General features: G+C 34.7%; 1 protein-coding gene across 5 annotated transcripts; it reads right to left on the bottom strand.

Annotated features, from left to right (window-relative positions):
- Positions 1-402: 402 nt before the first annotated feature.
- On the bottom strand, positions 403-27549 carry LOC126757358 (coronin-1C-A). Of its 5 annotated transcripts, XM_050471199.1 has the most exons (8): positions 27218-27542; positions 14576-14600; positions 13743-14511; positions 4268-4534; positions 3146-3559; positions 2778-3071; positions 1227-1427; positions 403-1150 (listed from the first exon to the last, which is right to left on the bottom strand). In XM_050471199.1, exons 3-8 carry the CDS (start codon positions 13938-13940, stop codon positions 878-880), a joined length of 1647 nt encoding a protein of 548 aa, XP_050327156.1. In that variant the 5' UTR covers positions 13941-14511; positions 14576-14600; positions 27218-27542; the 3' UTR covers positions 403-877. The 5 variants fall into 5 exon arrangements, with proteins under 5 accessions (XP_050327156.1, XP_050327158.1, XP_050327155.1 ...); XM_050471201.1 differs by lacking the exon at positions 14576-14600 and having other exon boundaries at positions 27490-27549; XM_050471198.1 differs by lacking the exon at positions 14576-14600.
- Positions 27550-27996: the final 447 nt, after the last annotated feature.

The following is a 27996-nucleotide window of genomic DNA, read 5'->3' as shown; positions in this document are numbered from 1 at the left end:
GTGTAAATTGGTTTTAAGTGCGCCATTTGAAGTCAGTCTGAACCATTTTCTTAGTTCCACGTAGCCTGAAAGATTTATATTTTATTTTACAATGAATTCAAAAAGTTTTAATTTCATTTAGGCCTATAAGTGCATATTTTTAATTAACAGTTAATTTTAGTTTTGTAGCAGAGAGTGTGTGTAGCTTTTATAAAAAATAAATTGAACTAACTATACGAAATGACTTTGCTGTTCGAAAGCATATAACCATTCGAGGCGTTATTTTGTTTAATTTCGGCACAGCTAAACTAACTGAAAGTGTGCGCACTTAAACAGTGTGTGATTAGTCGTCTACTTAAAGCTCTCTGTTTTACCATTACTGAAAAGAGCTTGCATTATGTATAAATAAAAAAACAATACACATCAAGTTATAACTACTCTTTTACAATGGTAATTTACAAGTTTTCGTTTTGCTTTATTTTGTGTTGTTTTTTAGTTACAGACAACTTTTAACGATTTTCTAACAAGTTTCCTCTTTTTATATTATTTCTTGTTTTTAATAGTTATTTGCGATTTATTTTTTATGGTCTAACTAAAGCACATTTATACTGATTTTTGATAGGGCGCGCGTGTGTGTGTGTATGTATGTATTGACAATTTACAAACAATATATGTATATATATAAATTTTTTAATTTTATTTTAAAATGTAATAATGAAAATGTATCTTTCTGGTTTTCATAAAATTAAAAGGTGGAAAAGCTATTTATATATTATTTTAAAAATAAATTAAAAAATCGATAAAATAATATTAATATTAATACAAACGAAACGTATTTTGAATCGATAAAGCGTCGCGCAGCAAGTTTAATTAAAAATAGTTATATATAAATTTTTAATTAAAATTCATCGTCGTTCGCGGCAGTCGGATGACTCTGATCGTTGGCACTGCTATTATCGTTGCTCTCCTTTTGCGCGCCGCCATCCGTGGCCGCTTTGGACGAAGAATTGCCATTGCCGGCAGTGACGGGCGCCGCCGCTGGTCGTGAATCGGTATCGTCGCCTTCTTGTGCGCGCACAGCCGCCTCCAGCGCGCGTATACGATTCTCATGCTTCACAATGATCGCCTTCAATTTGCGTATCTCATCGGTGATATCGCGCAGATCCTTTTCCTGCAAACAACAAAAATTTTAAAAATTATTTCAGTTTGTTTCCTTGTGTTCGTATTTTGTTTATTTGGTTACTTACACTGACACCGCTCACAAAACCGCACCCGCTCGATGCATTGTTGTTATTCGATGTCGCATGATTACCACCAAGCGCTGCGCTGCTCGCACTCTTCGAGGTGCCCGCTGAGGCCTTGTTGAGGATGTTCGCCTTCTTTGTCACCGACAGCGACTTGCTGGCCGATTGTGAGACATAGCCACCCTGTACAATAGAGACACGATCCTATTTAAGCGTTTTAGCATTACTGTTCCGCTCGCTATGGGAGCGGAGGGTTTGGAAATTAACAAAGAACACAACGAAAACACAACAACGCCGCAAAACGTGCGTGTTAGCGGTGGTGGTGATGATGATGAGATTATCTAAGAAAGTTGTTGAATGTATGTGGATGGTATGGTGCATGCGTTGTGAAAGTTTGCATGAAAACGGATGTTACTTCGTAAGTAAGCTTGCATGCATTGATGTCTGCTTTGAAGGTGATTTAAAAATGTTTCTAATATTTCTAAGATGTGGAATGTATGTATGTATGAATTCGAAGCTTTCTTTGATATATAGCATGTATGTATGTATGTATGTATATTTTTGTATTGCATGTTAATGCATGAAATGATTTTTTTTATATTTTGATGTTAATAATATATTTTCTTAACATCTTTGCTTGCTGGAAGCAACAATTAAAAAATAAATATGCTTAATTTTGCATTTTGTGTAGTTTATGCTGTGAGTGGTGTATAGCGCAGTTTAACTAGCATTGAACAATTGAAACGTTTTAATTCAAACTGTAAACAAGTTCTTTCAAAAATTTCGAAGAAAAAGATAACAAATATTAAGGCTTAAGTTAGTTGTCATTCAAACAAGTCAGTCAGCTGTTGGCAGCCATTGAACAGAACCAAATCGTAAATGCAAAATACCAAACGCACAAAATTTTAAATTGGAATACAGATTTTCAAAAATCATAAAAATTATATCGTATAGAGTAACGCATATTGAAATACAGAGATTGTAGCGCTGCCTTAAGCAATAATCTTAGGATATTTTGTCAAATAAAAAAGTTTTCCATACAAGAATTTCACCTCGATCGTTCAGTTTGTATGAAGCGCGGCGGTTCGCTTCTTGAAAACAAGGACGTGTGCAAAATTTCAAATCAGTATCTCAGAAACTGAATAACTAGTTCACGTATCTGCAGACAGACGGACCGACAGAGAGAGAGAGAGGGAGATAGAGTGGCTAAATAGACTCAGCTCGTCACGCTGATCATTTGTAAATATATGTTAGAAGGTCTCCGACGTTTCCTTCTGTTACAAACTTCGTGGCATACTTAATTTACCATGTTCAGGGCATAACAAATTATTAAATTTAGAAAAATTTGGAATTTTTATAAATGAATGAAATGTTTTGGGCTCGTAGTCGACTCAATCCTTGGCATTAACTTTCCATTCGTTTACATCACCGGATCGTTTTTATCACCGAAACATAAAATTAAACCGAAAAAAATATGTCTTGATACTAAGTCCATACCGTTTATGTATTCCAATTTTATAATTCACTGACACACTCTACACCCAATACACTTACTTTTAATGAAAATGTCAATGGTTCGGCATCATTTCCCGCAATCCAATCCTCGGCAGTTTGTGCCGCATCTTCGGCTAAGGTATCCGGATACAGATCCTCTTGAAAGAGATCCGATTTACGCGGCACTGTCATCGAGATCACCTGACACAAGCCGTTATTGTTTAGCCGGTAGAATTTAGCTATTTCGCAGGTTGTGACATCGCAGCCACGCTTTGGCATCATGCCAATACCACGTTGGGGATCTGGCGTTTGAAATGTGTTGATGTAATGCACGAACGGTGGCTCGGGCGTTATCTACAGTAGAAAAAAAAAAAAAAAAAAAAAAAAAATTAATACATTTTTTTATTTATTGTAATTTGTGCAATTACCTCAAAGTAGCGTATAACAGAATCGCCTTTACCGCATAGGTAAATCAAATTCGTGTCCGCATCGTAAAGTGGGAACATCACACCGTTTGATGTGTCCAACTCCACCATGACGATGGGTTCATTAAGAGCATCAGGTGCGCGCAGCGAATACTGACGTTCCGATGAACGATTGAAACCGGTGGTGAAGATGAGACCATGACGCAGGAAGATGGCACGCGTTGCCTTCGATCCTTCGTGACAAAGTGCTTCGCTTTCTATTTCACCGTTACGTGGATCATAGATACGTATCTTTTTATCCTTACATGTGGTCACCAATTTCGAACCGTCCCAGTTGAAACATGCACTATATACAACATCCGGATGCGAGTCGATGTGAACGAGTATTTCGCCAGTACCCACATTCCAAATGACAACCTATGTGAAGAACAGAAAAGTTGTTATGAGTTTGTATTCGTGATAAAGTAGATTCCCAAAAATATTTCCAACAATTGATTAATCGTACAAAATTCTTATTCAAGTAAGCTGTTTAACTAAAAAAAAAAAATAATCCCTCAATCCAAGTCCGGGTCAAATTTGATCATGTGGTATGGTATTTAGTTATTTATCTGTCATATTCAATTAACCAATATTTATTTTTTAATTACAAAATATTTTTTCTTCCTAGATTTCAAACAAAGCCAAACAAGCCCAGTCCGGGTCAAATTTGATCTTATGACATTTAATTATTTCTCTGCCATATTCAATTGTATCTTTTTTAATTACAAAATATTTTTTCTTCCTAGATTTCAAACAAAGCCAAACAAGCCCAGTCCGGGTCAAATTTGATCTTATGACATTTAATTATTTCTCTGCCATATTCAATGGTATCTTTTTTAATTGCAAAATATTTTTTCTTCCTGAATTTCAATTAGTAACCGTAAAATTAAACTGTTTTGTATTTTTTTTTGTGCTCGCAGGTTCTAATTCTAAAATATTTACCGTTTTCTTCTATCAAGTTGAACATCACTATAAAAAAAAACCCACCTAATATTTCTTACATTTTTTTCGTTAAAATTTTATGAAATCAATCTGATTTACACTAACTCTACAAACTTGAGCACAATTATATTCAATTAGCCTCACCTGATTGTCCGAACCCGCCGTCAGCAGAACATTCAATGCTGATGGATGCCAAAGCACAAGACCGACACGACGTTGATGGAACACCAAATCGACAACTGGTTCGGTGAGCGTGCGTGACAGACCGCCATCGGGTATTTGCCAAACCTTAACCACACAATCCTCAGAGCCGGAGGCGATGACATTGTCATTGTGCGGACACCAGGCAATATCTAGAACGGGGCCTTTATGGCCTCCCACCAATGGATGATCGGCAGCTATGCGACCAACCTGCAAACATAAAAAATTAAAAGTTTTATAAGTTAATATAAATAATAGAAAGATCAAGTGTCAAATAATAGAAGTAAAAAATAACATTAAAATTATACATATTTATTTGTATAAAAAAAACGAAAGGGAACAGCTGAAAGTATTCTATTTTTGCATATGAGTGTCAAATTAATTACATCGTTACACCCGCGTAAATATGCTTATATTCAAATGTACGCATATATATTTGTAGTTGGCCTGTGTGACGTTATTTCAACCTCATTTCCTAATTTCAGTCCGCACATCGCATATTTCATTTTCATTTACGGTCTTCAAGTGCGCCCCTCTATTTTTGCCCCAACTCTTTTCAATGTTTATTTGTATTTTATGTGGATTTTCAGTATTTTCATATTTTCGTGAAAAATAAAAATGACATAGTCGTCGAGCCACCGATTGCCACACCAGCACAATTCGCATTCGATATTTATCACCTGCTGTGAAAAACACTCCTTGCCGCACGCAAACTTGCTTGCTCACGTCACATCGGTCCAATATTTGCATATACATATGTACATATACATATATAATATATATGTATGAAGTATATTTATGCATATACATATATTTCAGGAGCTTGTGCTCGTAAATAATAGCAATGTGCCGTGAAAATGCGTGAAGCAGGTGCTCAGACTCATTCTCTGAGATTTGTAATAGCTCCCAAGCACCGAAACCGAAACACCTGACAGCCGGTCATTAATAGCATTAAATTGCGAACTAAATACATGCATACACATGAACATATGTTTATTTGCATGTCAGTATGTCTGCACTGGTTTATATTTGATAAATATATTAATTTTTTATGCAGATTTAGAAGCGTTTTATAAATTCAATTACTTTAAAATGCCATAAAATACTTTAACCGATTTGAAAGTACTAACCAAACTAGTTTTTTGTAACATATATGAAAATTCATATAGACGAGAACTGCTAGTTTACATTTTCGCTTTTAATCTTTAACCATTTTAGTAATTCGTTCTATTTTAAATGCGTCTAACTAACTACATAAGGGGTTTTTCCAATTCTGTAGCACTTTTAACAGGTCAAATTGTTATTATTTATAGAGTTTGTTTAAACGTCTTGCTATGGTAAAAATAATGAAGAAATTATGCCAATGAATTTTTACATTTCCAAAGAGGAAGGAGTGGCAGTGAGGCACAGTCCAGATTTTCAGCACTTACGTCATTATTTAGATGAAATTTCACCACTTTTTTTAATATTCAATTATTCAATGGCTTCAACATTCAATTTTGCGAATATCATAAAAAATAGTAATAAACAGAAACAGCTGATCGCATAAGACAGAAAAAAGCAATAATGAATATTTTTCAGTGTTGTGTTGACATGGGAAAATTATAAAAAATCTCCTTTTCTGTATTTAATTTAGAAATTACGGGAAATAAATTAATACCTAAAAAGTACGTAAGCACGTTGAAAATAAAAAAATATTTTTCAACAACACTTGTATCCAAAATCCATCAATCATTAAAACATTTAAAAATAAATTGCGGAAAACGGTGGATTAGCAAGCTTCTAAGTATTAAAGGAAAGTGATGTATATTTAGAGAGATGAATTGACAAAATAGCACTAAAAGATTTTTTCCAAAATGGGTAGATTTTTGTATAATATATTGTATATACATATCTATATTATTATACATATTGTATATCACAATTATTAGTTTCTTATATATTTTTTAAATAAAATATAATATTCTGCACTTGACAATTAACTTAATGCAAGTAGTGCTCATGTGTTATATCTGCAATATGTAACACATGTGTAATTAACAATTTGCTACAGAACAAACAACAACAAGAAAATGTTTTGAGGAAATCCCTTTATTTGGCCAACAATTGCGAGTAATCTAAAAATAAAACTGAGCAAGGAAGGCATAAAAATAAGAAAATCAGAGCAATTTTGTACATATATATATAAATAGACGATTGAATCACGTACTGAGATTAAACCATTTCCATCATTTCAGTGACTAGTCGGGATTTAGCTTTTATGTAGATGTTTGCAAAAATCAGAGGTAAAGTAATGATTAAGAAGAGTAATTAACCATCATATACGGAGTAGGGGCTCCGGGGTAAAGCATGACACGGATAAATGATCAATTCAAACGAGGTTAGAGCTCCCAAAGTACAGCCCTTGGCCGAATAAAATGCGGGTCAATTCCGGTAACGTAAAACCGGCTGTTGTGGGAATTGCGCCTTTGCGCAGCTTTGTTCTGGAAACTGTAGGAGGTTAAACTCCCATTTATCCAGAGTCGACCCTTAACCCTATTAAAGTACATTAAATTCTGAAAATATATATTATTTGGACATGCAAATGGATATAAGCCCTGCATTTAATTAATTGCTATTGTAGTTCTGATATGAAAAAAATAATAAACCGTTAGAAGTTCATTGCTTTAGAAGAAACTTTAATTGCTACCAATTCTTACATCATTCTAGGCTTATTTGTTAGAAAACCAGCAAATTGTCTGCATGGTTGGTACATCTCTCGATATGCGAATGTTTGGTTGAGTGCTGAGAGACGCAACGTTGATGAAAAACTAAAATTAAACATTTATTTTTAAATAATACTTCACCATGTTCGCAACTCACGCACACACACACAAGTTAGGTGGTGTTTGTGTGGCAGTATAAACTTTTATTTATTTTTTGACTATTTGAGCATATTATTTCACTAATCAGTGAAGAATAATAAAACAACGGTGTTTTAAAAAAATTAAAAATCTTTAATTTGAAGCTGATGGGTTTTCTTTTTTTATACCCTGAACAGCGTATATTAAGGTTGTAACCCCTAGAAGGAAATCCCGCAGACCCTATAAAATAAATATGTAAATAATGGGTTATCCAAGTAGAGGTATTTTTTTCCAATAGCCTCTTTTGACAGATCACGCGTGAGTCGTGTCAAGCTGTCATGTTATTTTTGTTCAGTATTGTTTGGCATTTCATCGTCGAAAGACTTATTTACGTTTAAAGCTTCGCTCAACCTACGGCCAACATAGTCGGCCTATTGAGTGTAATATTCACAACACCAACACCCATCTTGAGACCAAGCATTAATTATTGGAAAATATTCGTCCGAATAGACCACGTCCAGCACGCAGTGAACAAAATAAAGCAGCCGTAGCTGAGAGTAAATAACAAGACCGCGGAGAGTCTTCGCAGCAACTCGGACCGTGGTATGGAACGACTTGGCGCATTTTACGTCCAGATCTTAAATTGAAAGCGTACAAAATACAGCTTGTACAAGAACTGAAGTCGCTCGACCTCCCCAAGCGATATCACTTCGCTCTATGAGCTCTTGAAAAGTTCCAAGAAAATCCGACGTTTCCGAGCAAAATTTTATTCAGCGATGAAGTCTATTTCTGTCTCAACGGTAAACAAGAAAAATTTTCGCATTTGGGACGAAGACCAACGTGAAGGGATTCAAGAGCTGCCATTTCATTCAGAAAAATAACGCTTTGTTGCGGTTTGAGGGCCGGTGTAATCATCGGTCCATATTTCTTCAAATGCCGGTGCAAACGTAACCGTCAATGGCGGCCGTTATCGCGCCATGATAACCGACTATTTAATGCCAGAAAATGAAGCGCAAGATCTAGGCGACATTTGGTTTCAAGAAGATTGCTCCACTTCCTACAGAACGCATTAATCAATTGATTTATTAAGAGAACTTCGGTGAGCAGATACTTTCACGTTTTGGGCCGGTCGATTGGCCACCAATATCACACCGTTAGACTTTTTCCTATGGAAATATGTAAAGCCTAAAGTCTATGCGGTCAATCTCGCTTCGATTCAAGTCTTGGAGTAAAAAATCACGCGTGTCATTCACCAGTTACTACTCGAAATGCTTCAACGAGTCTTCGAAAATTGGAAAAGATTACTTAGATCGGGATACTATAGCATATAGCTGTCATATAAACTGAACAATCAAAATCCTCATATTTTATGTAAACTTTTGTACTCGTGAAGGGTACTATGGCATCGGTGCAAATGCGTTTTTTCTTGTTTATTTAAGGAATATTACACAACAGAAAAATTTGGGAAGTGAAACAGCTTTTTTTCATTTTCAATTTTTGAATATAGTACTGCAATTTAGCAATACTGCAAACAAATGCTGACACATTTTAATTATGAAATTTATAGCTAAAAAAACTTTCCCAAAATTGAATTTATTAGCGCTTGAAAGAAGTGGCTGCAGCATGCCAAACGTACACCAGCAGCCACGCAACACCCCCCACGCCGCCGCATGCTGTGTGTGCAGCAGCGCAAACGTCGCTAATTTAAATTAGAATTTTTGCGCGCGTTACCTCAATTATTGGTCAATTGCCAAAATCTATCGTAGTCGTATGCTATTTTTAAGCGATATATTCATTCTAAATGAAAAATCACTTTCGAATACGTTTACGAAATTCTGCTACAAACACACACACATACACACACACACGCTTGTATGTATTTATTGTATTCGTGCCATTTCCTCATTCACCGCACTTTCCCTTCTACATGCAGCACACGCAGCAACAGATATAGAAGATAATGTTTTTTTTTTTGTTTTTGAACAGATTTAGAAAGTAAAACTTTTTGGAAGATTTTTGCTTTTGGCCTACGTTTGGCCTTACGTTGCGCACAGCAGTAGGGGTGTACGCCCACACCCAACGCTTCACCAAAAACGCAACGCAACGGCGCGAGCAACTAACGACCAGTGGTCAGTTGGCTGCTAGTCTTTTGTTGTTTCGGTGCCACTGCTGTTTGGCGTTGGCTGGCGATGGTCTGCGCTGTGTTGCTCGCATTCAAATAACCAACGCGAGCCATTTGTAGATTTTCGTGTAATTTCGCATTCATTTTGCACCCGATTCGCGTTCACATTAGTTCGCAGTTGTGTTTCGCATTACTTTCACATGATTTTAAATTTAAATTAATTTTATTTTCTCATTTTACTGCAATAACCCTATGCCTCCGCAATTCTAATTCATGCCACGATATTTTTATTTGCTTATGCAAATCATAAATTTATTATAAATACAAACTGGGCTAAATTTAGTTCCTTTTCCCTACACGCGCTGTCATGCATACATTCCCACAAACATATGTAAGTATGTAGATCGGTGTGTGCGCATGTTTGTGCATGCATGCACCTTCTTAAGACTTCACCTACCGTTAAGACACACAAAGAGCGAAATTTTTATTTTAACCTTAACCTTATTTGGAAACGGCTTCAGCAGTCCAATTAGAGAGAAAATACATTTATTTAAAGTGTGCATGTGTGCAAGTGTGTATGTATGAAAATATGGTGTGTGCATGTATAAAATGCTTTGCATTGGAAATATTTAAAAATAGCTTTATTTATATAATAAAGACGTTGAAGATCATTTGAATTTTGTTTTTGATCTCACACATTTATTTATTGTACGAGTTGAAGGACGAAGTTTTCTTTGAGTTTGTGTATGTGTTTGTTGTTTACACAATTTTGTAAAATGCTGAAAATATGTTGGCGTTGGAAGGCTCGCGGTCTATTTATCATGATCAGCAATTAGTAGAAGAAACTATTTAAAACTGCGCGAAGAAATTATCAACGGAAGCAATTATAAATATATTTACATACAAATATATACATATGTACATATGTATAAATACATACATATGCGTTTTATAAGTATGCATATATATATGTACATGCATATGTATAAGTTATCATGCGCACTTCCTTGAGCTGTCTTGACGCAAACGTCTTGGCTTTGGCGGTGACTGTTAGATAGAATAGTAAAAATTTCCACTTTCAATTGAAATATTATAATTAAATATTCCGTGTATGCTTAACTAATTAACTACATGTAACTCGTATCCAATCCTTATCAAATCGCTGCCAGAATTGGATTTATCCCACAAACACTGTACTCTAAATTCTTTATTCCTGTGAAAGTACATTCGATGCCATTAAGTATGGAACTCGATTTCTTTTACATGGCTATCACGGACACGCCTGCAGAAGTCCAGGGGGCCTATTCTGTAACTCGATTCGAAAAACAATTTACTCGAATTCGGATTTTGTATATTCTGTAACTCGATTTTCGGATTTTCAAGCAAATTTTCGAGTAAAATATTCGTTAGCTTTTGAGTTGTAGAAAGCAAAAACGGAAATTGTACGTATTTTTCCTGGCACAACTTTCGCATAATGATAAAGTAGATCCGAATTTCGAATAGAATACATTTTCGAATCGAGTTACAGAATAGGTTACCAGATGCTGAACTCAATTGCCGACGGTTTTCTGGTATAAATCGGTCGATACTGCTGCAATTTCACGTTCATTATTCGTACGAAGTTCATCAATCGTCGCTGCCTTGTTGGCATAGGCCATAGACTTGATGTAGCCTCACAGGAAATAGACGGCCAATTGACTGGGTCATTTCGTGAGATATAAACGTTCACCAAACTTGGTTTTCAGTAAATCGATTGTGACATTCGCTGTGTGGCGCCGTCCTGTTGGAACCACATATTGTCCAAGTCCAATTCGGGCCCAAAATATTCGGAAATCATTGAGCGGTAAGCGTATGTAGCCTACTACACCTGCAAACGAATACCTAACAGGAACTGGTGCCTTAAACCAAATATAGTCATATGGATGTACATATACGGCCGTCATTTAACAAATTATAACCTTGAGCACTGGTTTGGTGGCCAGCATTAAAGAAACAATAATATCCTGTCCGAACGAGGCGCTTAATATGCTCCTACATCAACTGCCAAAGCTGAGTTCACACGAAACGTAGTAGCAAGTTCGGCCTTCAGGATACAGGAATTAGGAAGTTGGAACAGGAAAGAATATGACATTGCGCCATCCTGCACCAGGTATATTTCAATGCTCACTTTCGGGTGAGCATGCCCTCTAGAGGTTAATGGAGAAAAGGATTAGAAGGGGAGGAAGATACTATCTCTATCTATAATGACGGATCCAAAATGGACAGCGGAGTAGAAGCATGAGTATACTTCAATGAATTAGACATCTCTGCTTTTATCTGTCTACAGAACTCAGCCAGTATATTCCAAGAAGAAGTACACAGTATAGAGAAGGCCTGTATAATTATTAGGGTGATTCAAAAAAAAATTTTTTTTTTTCGTTTGGTACTCGGAAAAATAGGTTCGTAGACACCTCTAAGAAAACTTATACTATGAGTTTCAACATTCATAATAATTATTTTTCATTGAGTTATAAAATTCATAAGAAATAAAAAAATTTCCCAAGAATAATCAAACTTCAACCGTTAATATCTTTTAAACGGTTGAGTTTACGAAAAAATCGTGAAGACCTTTTTTGTAGAGCATTCAATTTCCTACAAAATCTAAGGAACAAGATATTTTTTCAAGTAGTTGGAAACGAGATATAAATTTTTCTATAAACAATTAACTCATGCTTGGAGAGGCTTTTCTTAGAGGTGTCTACCAAACGATAAAAAAAATTTGTTTTTTTGAATCACCCTAATAATTATATTGAATAACCACGGGAGGACACGGAAAGTAACCATATACACGGATAGTCAGGCAGCACTGGTAGCCTTGTCGCCGCCAAGAATTAATTCTAAAGTAATAATCAATTGCAGGTAAGCTTTAAGCTCACAGGCAAGACAACTCCACTTATGCATAATTTGGGTTCCCAGTCATAGGAACATTTTCGGCAACGAAATGGCAGACGAGTTGGCAAAGCTAGAAACCTCTTTAGACGAATCAGAGGCGGAGCTTAATATCACGCCCATGTACAAATAGCTCAGAGCAGATGGAAATCGAAAACATCATACAATATAACAAAGCAGATATGACCCAAGTATGACAAAAATAGAGCCAATGACTTATTAAATAGATCCAGAAATAGTATATACAGACTTACAGCTACTACAAGGTGGCTTCCAAAGTAAACAGGATTTTTTGAATCTATTTTGTTTTAAAATTGTTAAAACTTTTACCGAAACGTTTCAATTAATGAAACAATTTTATGGCGATGATTGCCTATCCCGTAGTAGAGTGCACGAGTGGTTTCAACGTTTTCAAAATGGTCGTGAGGACATAAATGACGATCAACATGTGGGCCAATCAAAATCCGTGATCACCGGAAATTTCATCGAAACTGTGAAATTTCAGCTGAAATTATTATTGAAATTCATGGAAATGGAATTGAACATCTCCAAAACATCGATTTATCGCATTTTGATCGAACATTTGGGTTTACGAAAGGTGTGTGCACGGTTTGTTCAGCACAAATTGACTGACGACCAAAAATTGCTCAGAATCCAACATTCCAAGGACGCTTGGGACCGATTATTTGACCAAAAATCACATCTTAACCATTATAGACTGCCCGTATTCATCTGATATCGCACCGTGCGATTTCTTCCTTTTCGGAAAAATGCATTTGCCCGTGAAAGGAAAGCGTTATGCAGACTTAGAGGCCATTCAAAAGGCTTGCACCGGCATACTGGCGGCCATACCGGCCAACGAGCTAAATCACTCGTTCGACATGCTTTTGGACCGTGCAAAATGCTGTATTGAAGCAGAAGGACACTATTTTGAATAAAATAAATTGGTTTTGCCAAAGTAACTAAAAGGTTCTAATTGCGCCCATGTGGGCAGCACTTTTATCGACCTACCTTACCTATTTTTTCAATGATTTATAACATTTTTTTAATAAAAACAAAATTAAGGTGATACAATAATTTAAAAATATTCGAAATAATAAACAAGAAAAATTGGCTGAGAATATATTGGGTTGGTTTTGTTTTCAAAAATATTCAAAAATCTTTTTTTTATTTAATTTAAAAATTTAATAAAAATAGTAACAACATAATGAATAGATTTAAATAAAATCGAAAAAGATATTGCTGCCACCTGACAAGACGACCGTCAAACAGTGTAGTGTAATGAACGTATTTGTGATAAAAAAAATAGTTTTCTTTTCTGCATGACGCACGTAGTCCAACCCAAACGTCATTTCACCCACACAATTTCCGAACGTTTCTTTTCACTATTTTCTACACCATTTTAATTATTTTATAGAAATCGCCAGTAAGTCTATTCTAAATTCTTTAAACGTGCGTTAACGCAAAACTCAAATAATTTCTTATATGTACAGGCATGTATGTATGTGTATGTGTGCTTACTTACCTTATTGTGTGGCAGTACAATGAATGCTCCGCCGCCAGCGGACTCTACAATGATCGCCAAGAATTTCGGATTCACCGCACAGAATGTGGAGTCCCAACTGCTTTTTGAGACGCGTATATTGTCGTAGCATTGCTCACGTTTCAGTGCCTGACCGTAGACGTGACGAAATTTCGAACTTCGTACAACGCGAAATGACATTTTTGTTTTTGGTTGCTCTTAGTTTACTGCTCCTCTACAGTTGCTACTGCTACTATGAGTACTACTACTATGTATGCTTACTGTAGTAGTTGTTGTTGCTGTTTTAGTGGTATTTTACCGCTTTTACTTAGGATTACTAATTATTTTTTATTTATTTTTTTTTTTGTAACAAAAACTTTATATTTTTTTAATTCACCTATTTTGTTTTTATTTTGCTTTGTATTCGCGTTTTGCTGAGTTAGTAGTTGGCAACTTTGTTGTTTTTTTGTTTCAGTTCTAACGGAAATGTTTGGATTTCGAATCGGTGTTAGTCGTCGTCGTGGTTGTTAACTTGGTTTATTTATTTGTAAATTCTCGATTCTTGACGCTTGACGATTGATGTTGCTCGATTTGTTAGTTTCGTGCTTTTATTGTTGCTATTGTATATATTTGCAGTTATGTATTGTGTATTTATGCTATTTGATCTGAAGTTGACTTTGTTTGGTTTACTGTTGTTACAAGGCTTTGCTACTGCTTGTCAACGCGATTTCTTCCCTCATTCGTGCACAACACACTTTTTGACGTGTCGAATCTGCCAATTAGAATGAAAAACTATAAGGTAACTGCTGCTAGATTAAATAAATATATTTGTTTACAGATAAAACTCCGATAGTGTGTTTACTGTAAACAATTTAAAGAAAAAATGCACTTTATGGCTTGTGTTTATTTAATAGTTGCGCTCAACAACTTTGTATTTATTATATTATATTTTTTACGTTGATTTGTGCTGTTGTCGGATCTATGTAAACATAACTGCGTCTTTTTATGACATTTTTTTTAATTTATTTTTTTTTATTTAATTTTTTTTAAAAAAAAATAACGTAAATATACACTAAAATACAAAATAAGTTTAACGAGGGAAAAACGATGTTTCATAAGATTTGAAACAAAAAAATTTTGGTTATAAAATGATATATTGTTATACAAATTATATATTGGTTATAAAATGGTTATTGGTTATAAAATGGATATATATTTGTTATATTTTACAGCGGAAGCTGAACATTTTATGCTACACATACATATGTATGTATAGGTATAAGCTCAACTTCGATTTTTTTGATATTACGTTGTTTTTAAGACTTTTTTCAATTTTTTCAACTGATATTTTTTTTATAAAAAACCAAATTTTACATATATATGTATGTATGTATGTATATTACAATGTTACATATTTTTTTACATAAAAACTTCTATGCTTTTCCAGTTATGAAAACTGCCTTTGCAAGTTCATTTGCAAAATTCAGTGTCAAAATATCGTTAGCGACCGCAAAGCTGTAATTTATACATATATCGTAATCGATATGTATGTCATACGAAAGGCCCTAACCTACGACAATTTTCCCGTAACAATTTTAACAGTACACACACACGTTATACAGTTGGATGTGCATCACAGCTTGCTAATTAAATCTTTATTACTTTTATGAGCTTGAAAGATGATATGTTTAATTTTCAAGTGTAAAACACAAACAATTGATAGACAAACAAACTTGAAGAAATAAAACCTTGTTATAAGTATTTTAAACATTGTTTATACATATAGTACATGCATATTATATTTGCCTTTCCATTTGATCAAATTTGAGCCGAACTGTGACCAACCTTTATTTCCTAACCTTTTTCTTATTCTCTCCTTCAGCAAATTTCGGTTTAAAAGCGCCATTTAATATATTGTTGGATAGTTTCGAGGTCATATTTATAATTTCTCTTCGTCAGTAAGGATGCTTTTGATGAATCTGCAGTTTCCAGCCAAGAATGACATGAAACTCTTTCATTTGTGAGAGAGCTTGCAAAATTCACATTTTTTAGAACAATGATGGCTCTAATAAAAAAATTAGTTCAAAAATGAATTTTCAAAACTTCCTGAACTCCATCGCTGCTAACGTAATCAGGGAACGCGTTTGAGCGACAAATGAAGGAAAAAGAGAGAGTATTGCAGCATGCCATCTTTGTCTCAACTACGTAGCCAAGCAACTCTTTTTCGGTCTCTACTTGAGATCGTATTTGCAATAGATTCAGGAATATTACGACATGCTTTATACCCAAAAAATTAATCAAAATGATTGTCATTTACTTGGACGACTCGCATGAGGCTAGCTTTCGATGACTTCACGACTTCACTGAATGCTTTATGCCACTCAAATACTCGAATTTTTGATATAGTATACTTCCAAACATACTTCTGCAACATTTTCGAAAATTCTGTAGATGTGATTCCACACACACAAAACTTCAATCAATTTAAATGGGCCAGTCCGGGTCAAAATTGATCATATGGTACTTGCAATCCCACATTTCGTAATTTAGAATAATTTCCTCAAAAATATAATAAAAATAAGATGATTTTATTTTTTAACAAAACTAATTAATTTCTTTGTAAATTTTTCAAGGTCAGTAAAATCATAAACGCTCTTTCAATTTCCTGATCTGACAGAAATGCTAGATAGTTTCTATATCGAAAAATAAAATATCGAAAATAAAGTATTCAGTTTTAAGTTTACAAGTTTTCGGAAATAAAGCTTTCAACACGCGCCTGTTTACTATACATTCTGTTTCTATTTCCTTGTGCATATACTACATTTCTGTTGCCACTAAAACGGAAATGGCGCGATAGCACCACTATAATTTCTGACGAACAATTTTATGAGTCAATATGTATGTATGTATGTATTTAAAGAAAATTTTGTCATAATTTCTTTTTCAACACCTCGTACATTTTTTGACCTTCGGTAAAAGGAAAAAGTCAAAAAGTATAAAACAAAATAGGAAAAAGGCGATAGAAAAAAAATTAAATAAAAATAAAAAAAAAAAAAATAAAAAAAAAAAAAAAAAAAAAAAAAAAAAAAAAAAAATTAAAAAAAAAGAAAAAAAAAAAAAAAAAAAAAAAAAAATTAAAAACAATATTACTTATTTAGCATAACTTTTGAATCGATAAACAATACAAATATTTAAACAATAAGTTTTTTTTTAATATTATTTATTCTTTTTTACCAACATACTTATGTATTTATGTTATTTGTTAAGCGTTAACCCACTTTTTCAACGCTTAACACGGACGGTCTAGCGTGTTGCCATAATTTTTGTTGCGCAAACAACGCATTCAAAGATGTTTAGTCAATGGGCTTGTGTCATATACATGTACATACATACATATGCATGGTATATAAGGTAAAAACCATAAAATTTTGGTTATTCAATAAATTTGGTTGACACAGTTCGATAGTTAAAATTGTGTGTGTATAGGGAGTTGCTGATATTTTTCCACACAGATAACGGCAAACACAGCGCTTGACTGCCACCGATAAGTCGTGGGTTCAAATCTTATGCCTTGGTTGGATAACATCAAAATGTTAGCGTGTCCATACATACATATATACATACGTGAATATGGAAACACAAGCAGACAGTAGTAAATCTGCATTCACTTTCTGCCGTCTGTTTTTATAATGAGATAAGTGAAATCGCAATCCACGCTTTACAAATCATAACTCTATGTGCGCTTAGCATTCAAGAAAAAATACATAACCAAGATAAGTATATACAAATAAGAACATTAGCCGACTCTTATACGGAAGTCGATAAAAGTCAGCATTGGCATTTAACGACCGCATACTGTTCTTGTTCTGAGATAAAGCACACTTTTCCACTTCATGCATATGCAACAAGTCTGACATTTACACATAACTGTGTGCAGCACGACTTTATTATGTATGTATGTATGTACAGCTACTGATATAAAATTCTGACATTTAGCACGAGAATGTGGCAGACAGTGAAACCAAAATGCACTTGCAAGCAACAGATTAGCGTTACATACATATATACATACATTATGTATTAGGGTGTTCGTTAATTTATAAAATGATTATTTTCTGCCAACCCCAGATGCTTCAAGAGCTTTATTATACCCTGAACGGGGGAAACGTCGGTGACTTATGTATGTATACACTGTCTACGCCAATAAGGAAGAAGAAAACATACGTATAAATGATAAGCGTGACTGAGAGTCGATTTAGCCATGACCGTCTGTCTGTATATACGCGTAGCAGTCTCTCAGTTTTCGAGATATCCTTTTTAGAGCAAAAACTAAAATTTCAGGGGGCATTTACAAAAAAAATCAACTTGGGTAACTAACGCGCACCCTAATGTATATATACAATAACGTAATGAATATTAATAGTAAAAACTAATTGTAAACATGTAACTTGCTAGTTTTTAGTGAAATCGAAAAAATGTGTGCTTTTCTTGCACTTCACGCTCCCCTTTGCATTCTATGCATTCACTGCACTCGTTGATATTGTCAATTTGCTCCTAATTTGTCTATGAAATCATAAATAAAAATACGCGCATCATAAATTCTGTATTTGCACGCGCAATAGCCATTTAATAACGCTCCATTGCATACCAAAACAAGGCGGACACAACGGCAGACATCGCAAAAGCCAACGTGGATGACAGCATTGCTAAAGCGTGGCAAGCGTTATGCTGCAACGTGAAAATATTTCAAGTTTAATTGCGATTGCAATTTTTTCACACATTTAGCAAACTATTTCGTTTCAGTGTGTAATTAATTACAAAGTTGTTATTTACTCTCAACGAATGGGATGGCAACTTAGCAGCATACTAATCGATATTAAACGGTATCAACTGACAGCACCAGCTTCAAATTTTAAATGACTAATCTTCACATTATGGAACGATTTTGAAAAGTTTATATCTATTATTATTATTTTTTAATAAAAACAGTACTAATGCATTGCGGAGTGACCACGAAAGAACTTGTTGCATAATTACAACACAATATGCCATACACGTTTGGAGTATATAGCGACAGTACAAGTGTTAGCGGCGAGTGTACTTGCTCGTAAAATGCGAGCGTCTTGTAAAAAATGCACACAATATGTGAGGGAGCGTACCGCTGTAGTAAGTAGTTGGTTTAATTGTGTAAAAATATTTCACTGATGTCTGCAACGCGATAAGAAACCACATTTGCCTCTACTGCTGCCGCATATTTTTGCTGCTGATGACACATCACAAGCATTCGGTATCGGCGATGGAAAAATAGCAAAAAAAGAGTAAGGCAAGAAAAAACGGTAACTTCGGTTAAAACGAAACTATAATACCCTGCACAGATTTCTTATAGCATAGAAGGGTATAAAAAGATGTGTACCTTGATTTTGAGCCGTCCGAAACTTGTGGAGATTTTAGCGTTGGCTTGGACAACAATCTGATATACATATATCGACGCAGCTCGTCACGCTACACATATATCATACCGATGTTTCGTTCTGGGTGCGAGATGAATAAAATGTACCTTGTATAAATGAACCAATAATACGTTGGTTGCCTTTTATATTTCGGGATTTGGCAACACTAGACTGTTGCAGTCTGGAAACTCACAATTTTATCTTAAAATTTGACATTTTTGATGGTACATATGTATGTGTACTCAGAAATTCTTGATATACGAGCTTTATTTGTGTTGTTTACAGTAACTTAAAATATTCTTCTTGACCAAGAATGAAATTAAATCGCGAACATTTTATTTTTCACAACTTTAGACGTGGATTAACTTGGCAACAGTGCATCGATAAACGTAACTCAGTTTTTGGCGATGAAGCTCTATCAAGGGTCAATGTTTATCGATGATATGGTGAATTCAATCGAGATCGTAGAGCACTCCAAGACGAATTGCGGAAGGTCGTCCTTAATCAGTTGTTGTTCGGGAAACTATTGATGCTATGATCAAAGTAATATTGCAAGATCGTCATGTGACCTATCATGAGATTGAGACAACTATGGACATTGGTGGGACTAGCATACATTTAATATTGCTTTTGACTGTAAAAAAAAAAAAATTGCCCACGTTGAATACCACACAAGACATTCTTCATCACGAGAATGGTAGCTCTCCAAATCGACTGAAACAACTGCATTTTTGTGTACCCAAACCATTGGTTTGATAAGTCGTCCTCCATAAAGTCCTGACATGGCACTGAATGACTTCTTTTTATTTACGTACGGAAAAAATAATCTAAGAGGTCAACGATTTTCTACACCTGAGGAGACGGTTGATGCGTTCAAAAGGCATGTTTTGGAGATAACTCAATCAGAGTGGCAAAAGTGCTTCGACAATTGATTCAAATGCTTGTAAAAGTGTACAGATCTTAATGAAAAATATTTTGAATACAATAATGCGAATTTCGATGATTAAAATTTGTTTTCATTCTCGAAAGCCAAAATATAAAAGGCAACCTATGTATAAACTAACGGTATAATCATTTTAAATGTACTGAAGCACGATGTGGTTAAAGTAAAAGTGGTTCATTGCATAAAGTGCATTTCTGCAACAAGTATCAAGTCAATATATTGGCACAAACTCGTTGACTTTCAATTTTTCCATGAATTAATAAAATAATAAATATTAAGAAAAAAAAATTATAGAATAATATTTTATTAATCTAATTGCAAATTATTGGACTAACATGTACACTCACCTAGTGCAACCTACACCTTCATTTATTTAACTTGTCTTATCAAAGTAAATATAACGGATATTATTGATAACATTATTCGAAGAAAAAAAATGTGTTGAAAATTCGTCATTAAATGAAAAGAACTAGATACAGTTACAAAAAGACCCACATAAGTCGATTTTTTAAGCACAAAAATATATTAAAGTATATTAAGACAAAAAAGCACCAGGAAATTCAAAAAAATTTATTTTGCAAAGTTGATAGAACTGTCCTCAATTGTGATGAAAATATTAAAAGAGTGAAGGATATGGTGCTTGAAAATCGTCAGGCAAGTGCTAGCATCCATTTGAATGATTTTGGTGGATACATATTTTGTGTATGAAACGCGTTCTTGTTCGACTGGCCCCGATAAAACTGATTTTTTTTTTCAAAAAGAGTACCGTAAATAGGTCTCTTTGGACATGCTTTATAGTACGAATTCCGATCCCACATTCATGGAGAGTATTATAACTGCCGATGAGACATGGGTTTATGAGTTTGACATGCAAACAAGTCAATAATCATAGGAATAGAATTCATTTTTAGTCGACGAAGAGATAAAACAAAATTCGCTGAAAGAGCTGAAGGCCATCTCAAAAAGGGTTACCAGAAAAATCGTTGCTATAAGTGTATTACTTCTGATGGGGATTACTTTGAAGACGACAAAATATATATTGATGGATAATTAAGAATATTATGCGTTTAATTCACAATTTCCGGGTACTTTTTAGTCACAATTTAAATTATTTCTATATGACAATTCATAGTTTTAGGCATCGAAATGCAGTTGAGAAAGGTTTAACCTATCTAAAAAAAAATACATACACATATTTATACATATGTACATATGTATGTATGTACATATACATATGTACACCGAACCGACCTGCAACGTTTGTCTACAAGCTCGTAACCATATTCTGGTGGACATTTCACAAAACCTTTCGTCTTAATATTTCGTCGCTCACAATCTGCAATCGCAGTCATATTTATGCCATAAGCATTTTAGTACAAATTTGGCTATCGATTGCTTATCAGATTTGTGTTGAGAAATTTATATTAAAACAATAAGTATAATCAAATCGATGAATAAATTATTAAAACACATTTCATGCCATGATGTCATCCAGCCGATGAAATGATTTTTTTTTTTTTGCGAAAATGTATAAAGCAAAGTGATAAAAATGAAAGCAGAAACAATAGCAATTAATACAGTGTCTATACAAAAATAACAACTAATATAAATGATAACTTTATCATATCTACATATTTATATATGTACTTGATTAAATTATACTCAAATATTAGTACATAGTATACATTTTATGTATTACGAAAGTGCCAGCAGTAAACGCTAAGTCACTGAAATTTATGACTAATTGCAGATATTGCTGCCGCAACTACCACCCATTACTTATGGAACCAAACAAGGTAAGATAGTTTTGTTTTTGTAGCGACAGAAAAAATTCCTGAAGTAATTTCGACGAATGATACCGAGTTGACAGTCACTGGCCGGATAAAAGTCCGCCCCGATCACTTAGATCGGACTGTAGTGGGAACGGAACAAGGTTAGATCGACGGCCATATAAGATCCTGGTCGATTCCGGTAACGTTAACACGCCTATTAACGTAATTGCCACAGCAGTTGGTGCTACTTAAAGGTAGGTGGACCAAATTTATATCCATTCTGCCAAGAAGAGGCAACTCGGTAGCATTACCAAAATTATTTGCATAAAAATTTGCAAATAATTTTCTTAATTCACCATCAAAGATAAGTCAACAAATGTTTTTTATCTATCAAAAGGAGGTTCTAGTTTATAGTAATCTATAAACAGTTGATGGGTTTTATAAAAAGCTTTTTAATAGAAAAAGACTATTGCTTCGTTCCAAGTTTGTGCAAAAATGCCGTATTAAGGAATACCAATGAACATAATTTACGATCTTCGCATTCGTGGCTTTCGTATTGAACACAAATCTCCGTATGTCTGTTTGGTAGAGTGGAATGTTTTCTGAAAATCTGACATAAAACTTGGATCCTGATTCTTTTCCGCTTATTGGCTGAGCGAGCTGAGTCAATTTAGTCTTGTTTCTTTCTACCAAAGAAGCTGCTTATTTGTGGGAACTGTCGATATCGGACCACTATAGCATCCGTTCTCAAGACAGTCGGGTCTAAGTAACCGGAACGGACCCAGATTCTATTCAGTCCGAGGACTGTCTTTTCGGTACCATGTTTCGAAATTCGTCCATGAATGTTTTCAGTATCTACAACAAAAACAACAAACACTTTAGCATATACATAGTTGCCATAAAAGATATAAGATATGACCGATCAAAATCAAGTTCTTGTATGGAAAGGTTTTTTATTTGGTGTTATATATGTACATATATATACATTCCAACCTACCGATCAAAATCAAGATAAATATCCTTTTATACCGCATTTTGCTAAAAGAAATTTACGTGTGAAGGGTATAATAGCTTCCAACCAAATTTAACGTATTTTCTTCTTTTAACTTTATAATTATATCCAAATATCTACTAAATAAATATTAATTGTGACTACTATAGAAGATCGTAAATCAACACGCTGCTGCAGGAGACATCGACAATATCTAAGATCAGTCATACGCACATATGTACATATGTATATTTGTACAAATATATAAATGTACAAACACATATACTCATGTGTATATGTAAAGTTTGCGATACAGTAGCCAAAATGCAATCGAAGACATGGAGACGACTAAGGCAGCACAGCAAAAGCGTACATTGCAATGATGAGCAATGCCAATGCGCTGATAAAGACGACACAATCACTTGCAATGAGTCTCCACGCTCGCGCTAGCACCACTGCTGGTGCTGCTAATGCAGCTGCTGTGTACGGGGCCCTGTGGTAGGCAATAAGGATGATGACGCATTCGCTTCGAATCCATATCACACACAAACATTTACACACACACACACACACAATTGAGTAGTTAATTTTGCCCTTTTTGCTATTGCTATAAATTATTACATTTTTTTTTGCATGTGTGTTGCACATTCACCAGCTCCAGTGTGCTAATGATTACTGCATTTATAAAGCTTTTTCAAATTATTATTGCTTCTGGTGACAAAAGTGCCAAGTGTCTGCCTGTTTGTCTCTGAGACACTTTGCTACACTAAATAGTTGCATATATGTACATATGTATGTATATTCTTTCTGTCTGTCTGTTTGTCTGCCAGTCCGCCTGTTAGTTAAATGTCTGCCGCTGTCCAACTCGGCACGGCAGCTATCTTTAGCTACACTCATATGAATATGTATGCATTTATCTATTTTGTAGTTGTTTTAATAGGTTTGTACGCTGCTGTTTGTTAGTTGTATATCTGAATGACTGACTGACTGCCTGCCTGCCGGCCTGCCTCACTGGCTGATGGTCGATTGCATTGCCGCAAGTTGACAAGTTGCTCAAGGCGTTGAAGCATTGCGTTGCTAAATCACATTTTTGATAATACCACTTTGGTGATGTTGCTGCTTGTGGTTTCATTTTGAGTTTTCGAAATATGCCTGCGTCCGCTATGCTGACTAGGCTATGGTTAGTCTGCGCATGAATGCTTGCTCGCCTGCGTCACATTGGTTGCATGCCAGCGTGTGTGCCTTGCTTGCTGTGCGACAAGTGAAAGTGGAACTCTATTTCTAATTTTAAAACAAGTCGAGTACTTTTTGTTGATTTCTTTTTGGTTTTGCTTAATTTGCCGTTTTATATATTAATATGTTCTCTTCGGTATGTATGTAGTTTTGTTCTACTTATGGATTTAACTGAATTTCTAATTTTTAATCAGTTTTTAAATTGTAAATGGAAATTTTATTATCAGATAATTTGTAAAATCACAATATTCTAGAGTACATTATGAAACTCCATAAATCTCGTGAGCTACCGAACATATAGTACATATGTACGTATGTATGTACATATGCGTTGATAATCAATGTTAATTAGATTTCTACATAGTAATAGATGTATTTGTGTATATCTGAATATTTTCGTCCACTGGAAAGTAATTTCATACAAACATATGTATGTTACATAGCTATGAAAGTCGCATATTTATTTGGGTTCCTACTGCCTACAAAGTGCAAAATTTTGAATTTAATAGCAGATAAACATATAGCATTTTTATTAGTCTGCAAATACGTTACAAAATTTACTTAATTTTTCGTTTGTCCGGCTTTCCTACTTATGCCATATATAGATAGGCAGTCGGCCGCAGTATGCCGTTCTTTGGTGCTGTGCGTGGGGGCACTAACCACAGCCAGCAAACATACAAACACTACATTCATACACAGTCTCGACAGCCATATGATGCAGACGACTTTGGACGTGAACACACGTTTGCGCGCAAGCGCTCCAGCGCTTTAACAAAACAGCGCCACTCACTTCACCTCGATTTCTTGCCGCACTCTTTCACAGTTGGAGGTCACGTTGTCGATTTGTTTTCACACTTGCTTAGCCATTTGATGTTAACCTTTGCTTTACATGATTTTTGTTGTTGTTGCTGTTATTATTTTCCTTTTTTGCTACACATTTATGATTTCTTAATGACTTTAGCAGTTATTATTTGCTATATTTGCATGCCGGCTACTGTTCGCTGGCACATACATACATATGTATGTATGTATCTACAAACGTATGAGTATATATAAATACATACATACATATCTACGTACATTAATGTATTATACATTGGTAGCTGTGCAATAATTAGTCGAGTAGTGCGTGTGGGGAGATGTGTGGCGCCCCATCTCATATGGTAGACGGTTCGTTTACCCGTTGGCGCACACTTTTTTTATGTGAACGAACGTAGTTTTGCCATTATCACGATGAGTCAGTGCGAGTTGTTCGATGCAAGAGTCCCTATGCTTAGAGCTAACACTTAAATGATGTCCATAAAATCGGCTCTGACTTTAAAATGCAATTACGTTTGAAAAGAAAAAATTGCAAAGTAATATTGGCATTTCCAAATCAGCAAAAGCTTTCGTGAAATAGGTATATATTAAAAATAATCTCTATTTATTTTAACAAAACGGTAAATTAAGTTTTCTACGATCTGCATGATGAACTTCGTTTGTCTTCCGTTCGTCCGTCTGTCTGTATATTTACAAATGAACTGATCCATCAGTTTTTTGAGATATTGATGTGAAATTTTAAACTCCCCAAGAAGCTGCTTATTTGTATTGTAGTTGTTGTTGTAGCGGCAGAATTCTGCCGAGTTGACAGCCCTTGGTCGGGTAAAATTCGTGGGAATGGAGCTGCTCATTTGTCGGAACTATCAATATCGGACGTCTACAGCACAAGCTGTCATGCAAACTTAAAGATAAAATTCATGCTCATGTTTATATGCTCCAAATTGACATAAATTATTGATGTTGTAGAGTAAGAGAGTCCTTGGCCGGATAAAAATATTTCAGATCGGATGCCATGCAAACTAAACGGTTAAAATCAAATTCTTGTACAGAAACTTTTTTATTTATAAAGGGTATTATATCTTATAGCAACTGAAGTTAAATTATTTAATAGGAAATATTTATTATCAGCTCTTTAATAGATGACATTCATATTTTTTATTAATATTTATTTATAATTTTTTAATGTGCAAACATATTTTAAGTAACCGTATAGCAATTATTATTTATATAATTTCAGTTTTCCCTTTTACTTGTGGTTTAAATACATTTGTCGTTTGGCTTTAGTACACTTGAATTCTTAACGTAAAAAGAACATTCGCCGGTTTTCGCCCTTTTCTAGCCACTACAAAAACAATGCACTGTACAAATGTCCTTGTGTAGAATGACTTTCGACTTGTTGCACATTAGGCCTATTGCAATGACCAAGTGTATGTGTCATGTGTAAATATACATACATGTAGGTATCTATAAAATGTGAAACAATATTCCGTTACGTTTTGCATATTCAAGATATGTATAAGAAAATATGTTTTGTGTAATTTTGCGGCTGCTATTTCTAAACAAAACAATGTATATTTATGAATTAGAATGCATTGACAGCAAAAACTTAACAAAACAAACAAAAATATTGCATTCTCTCAAAATTTACGGCGCTCCCAAGTAAAATATAGAAGCTTACGTGTTGCAAACAGCATGCGGGGAGCAGTGCAGTACCAATCGACAGAGGCAGCAACATTTTTATTCCCTTTTTTGGGTGTTGGACTCAGATAACACACTCTCGCGTTTATCTTGCGGATACGGCGCGGTGTGTGAGCAAGAAATCACCATGGCAAAAAAATAACCAACACGATAGTTGCTTCGTTTACTCTAACGTACTCTTGGCACTGCAAATGTGCGAATTCCGCACGCACACAAGTTAAGCGACCAGAAGCACACATCAGCACACACATACATACCTTGAGTGTTTTGCGTAAAAGTGAAAAAAAAAAACATACATATATTAAAACTGCCACAAAGTATTTTTCACCACTCCGGTGTTTTAGTTAGCAATCCTTTAGGCATTTATTTATTGTCCTTTTTGGATGTAATCATTTTGTTATATGTAATTACATTTTTAATTTGTTAGCATTTTTACACTGACAACACAAAATTGACCCATAACAGCACAAATCACGTCAACACTTTGCGCTTGACGCTTGACGCAGAGAATATCTCAAAAAATATAAATGAAATACAAAAAAATTGCCGCTCAGCGTTTCACATTCACTCACTTTTCTTTAGGATTCACTTTGGATTTTTTCAATTTCAATTTCCCTTTATCACAAACGAAACGCGCACAAAGTTTCCCGTGTAGCTAAAATAAATTCAAATAGCTTTGTTGCACAGTTGGTGTACAAATTTCATCCGTGTAAAATTTCTATTTTGAAAGAATTGAGAACTTTTAAAAAAATTTTAAGGGGAAAGAAGAAAATCCAACAAGAACGAATGAAGAAAACTCCCGACTGCCGATTTCCGACTGATTACGAATAAAAACTAAACTCACTAATCTGACGACGAATTCCGGTAGACTGGTGAACTGCTAAACTGGCAAACTCGATTTCTCATCAACTGACACAAATTCAACTAACCAAATTCCGACATAAACACGAATCGCCAATTCACCACAATCAAAATAGTGTGTTATAAGAAAACGTCAAAAAATGAGTGGTGCCAGATTATGCATATATATTTATAATCTACAATAAAAAATAAATACCAGGGAATTAAGAATTTATCGCATTTGGCCGAAAAGTTAGGTACCACAACAGACCAGTGGTCTAAGCTGTCGAAGTGCGAACACGGTTAGGATCGACCTCTAACTTAACCTAAAGAAATGTTGCTACCACCTCTAAAAATATGTTAAAAGAAAGGTATTTCGACACTAGAGAATGCTCAGCGGAAGTTTATATTGGGCGCTAATGAAAATATTGAGATTTATTTGTTTGTAATGTCTGTTGTTTAAAGCCCTTAAAGACACAAATTTTTATATTTCGTTGTCGACAATAAACAT

Source organism: Bactrocera neohumeralis, chromosome 4 (genome assembly GCF_024586455.1).
Source record: "Bactrocera neohumeralis isolate Rockhampton chromosome 4, APGP_CSIRO_Bneo_wtdbg2-racon-allhic-juicebox.fasta_v2, whole genome shotgun sequence".
NCBI lineage: Eukaryota > Metazoa > Arthropoda > Insecta > Diptera > Tephritidae > Bactrocera > Bactrocera neohumeralis.
Note: the sequence above shows the minus strand (reverse complement) of the source record. Positions and strands in the feature narration are given on the sequence as shown.

Bases quoted from the DNA above. Each gene is read 5' to 3' on its own strand.
- LOC126757358 (XM_050471201.1), bottom strand. From the start codon at position 13,940: ATGTCATTTCGCGTTGTACGAAGTTCGAAATTTCGTCACGTCTACGGT. The intron at 4,535-13,742 runs GTAAGTAAGCAC...TTATGTTTGCAG, and splicing joins TTGTACTGCCACACAATAAG to GTTGGTCGCATAGCTGCCGA. The intron at 3,560-4,267 runs GTGAGGCTAATT...TTCTTCACATAG, and splicing joins CGGCGGGTTCGGACAATCAG to GTTGTCATTTGGAATGTGGG.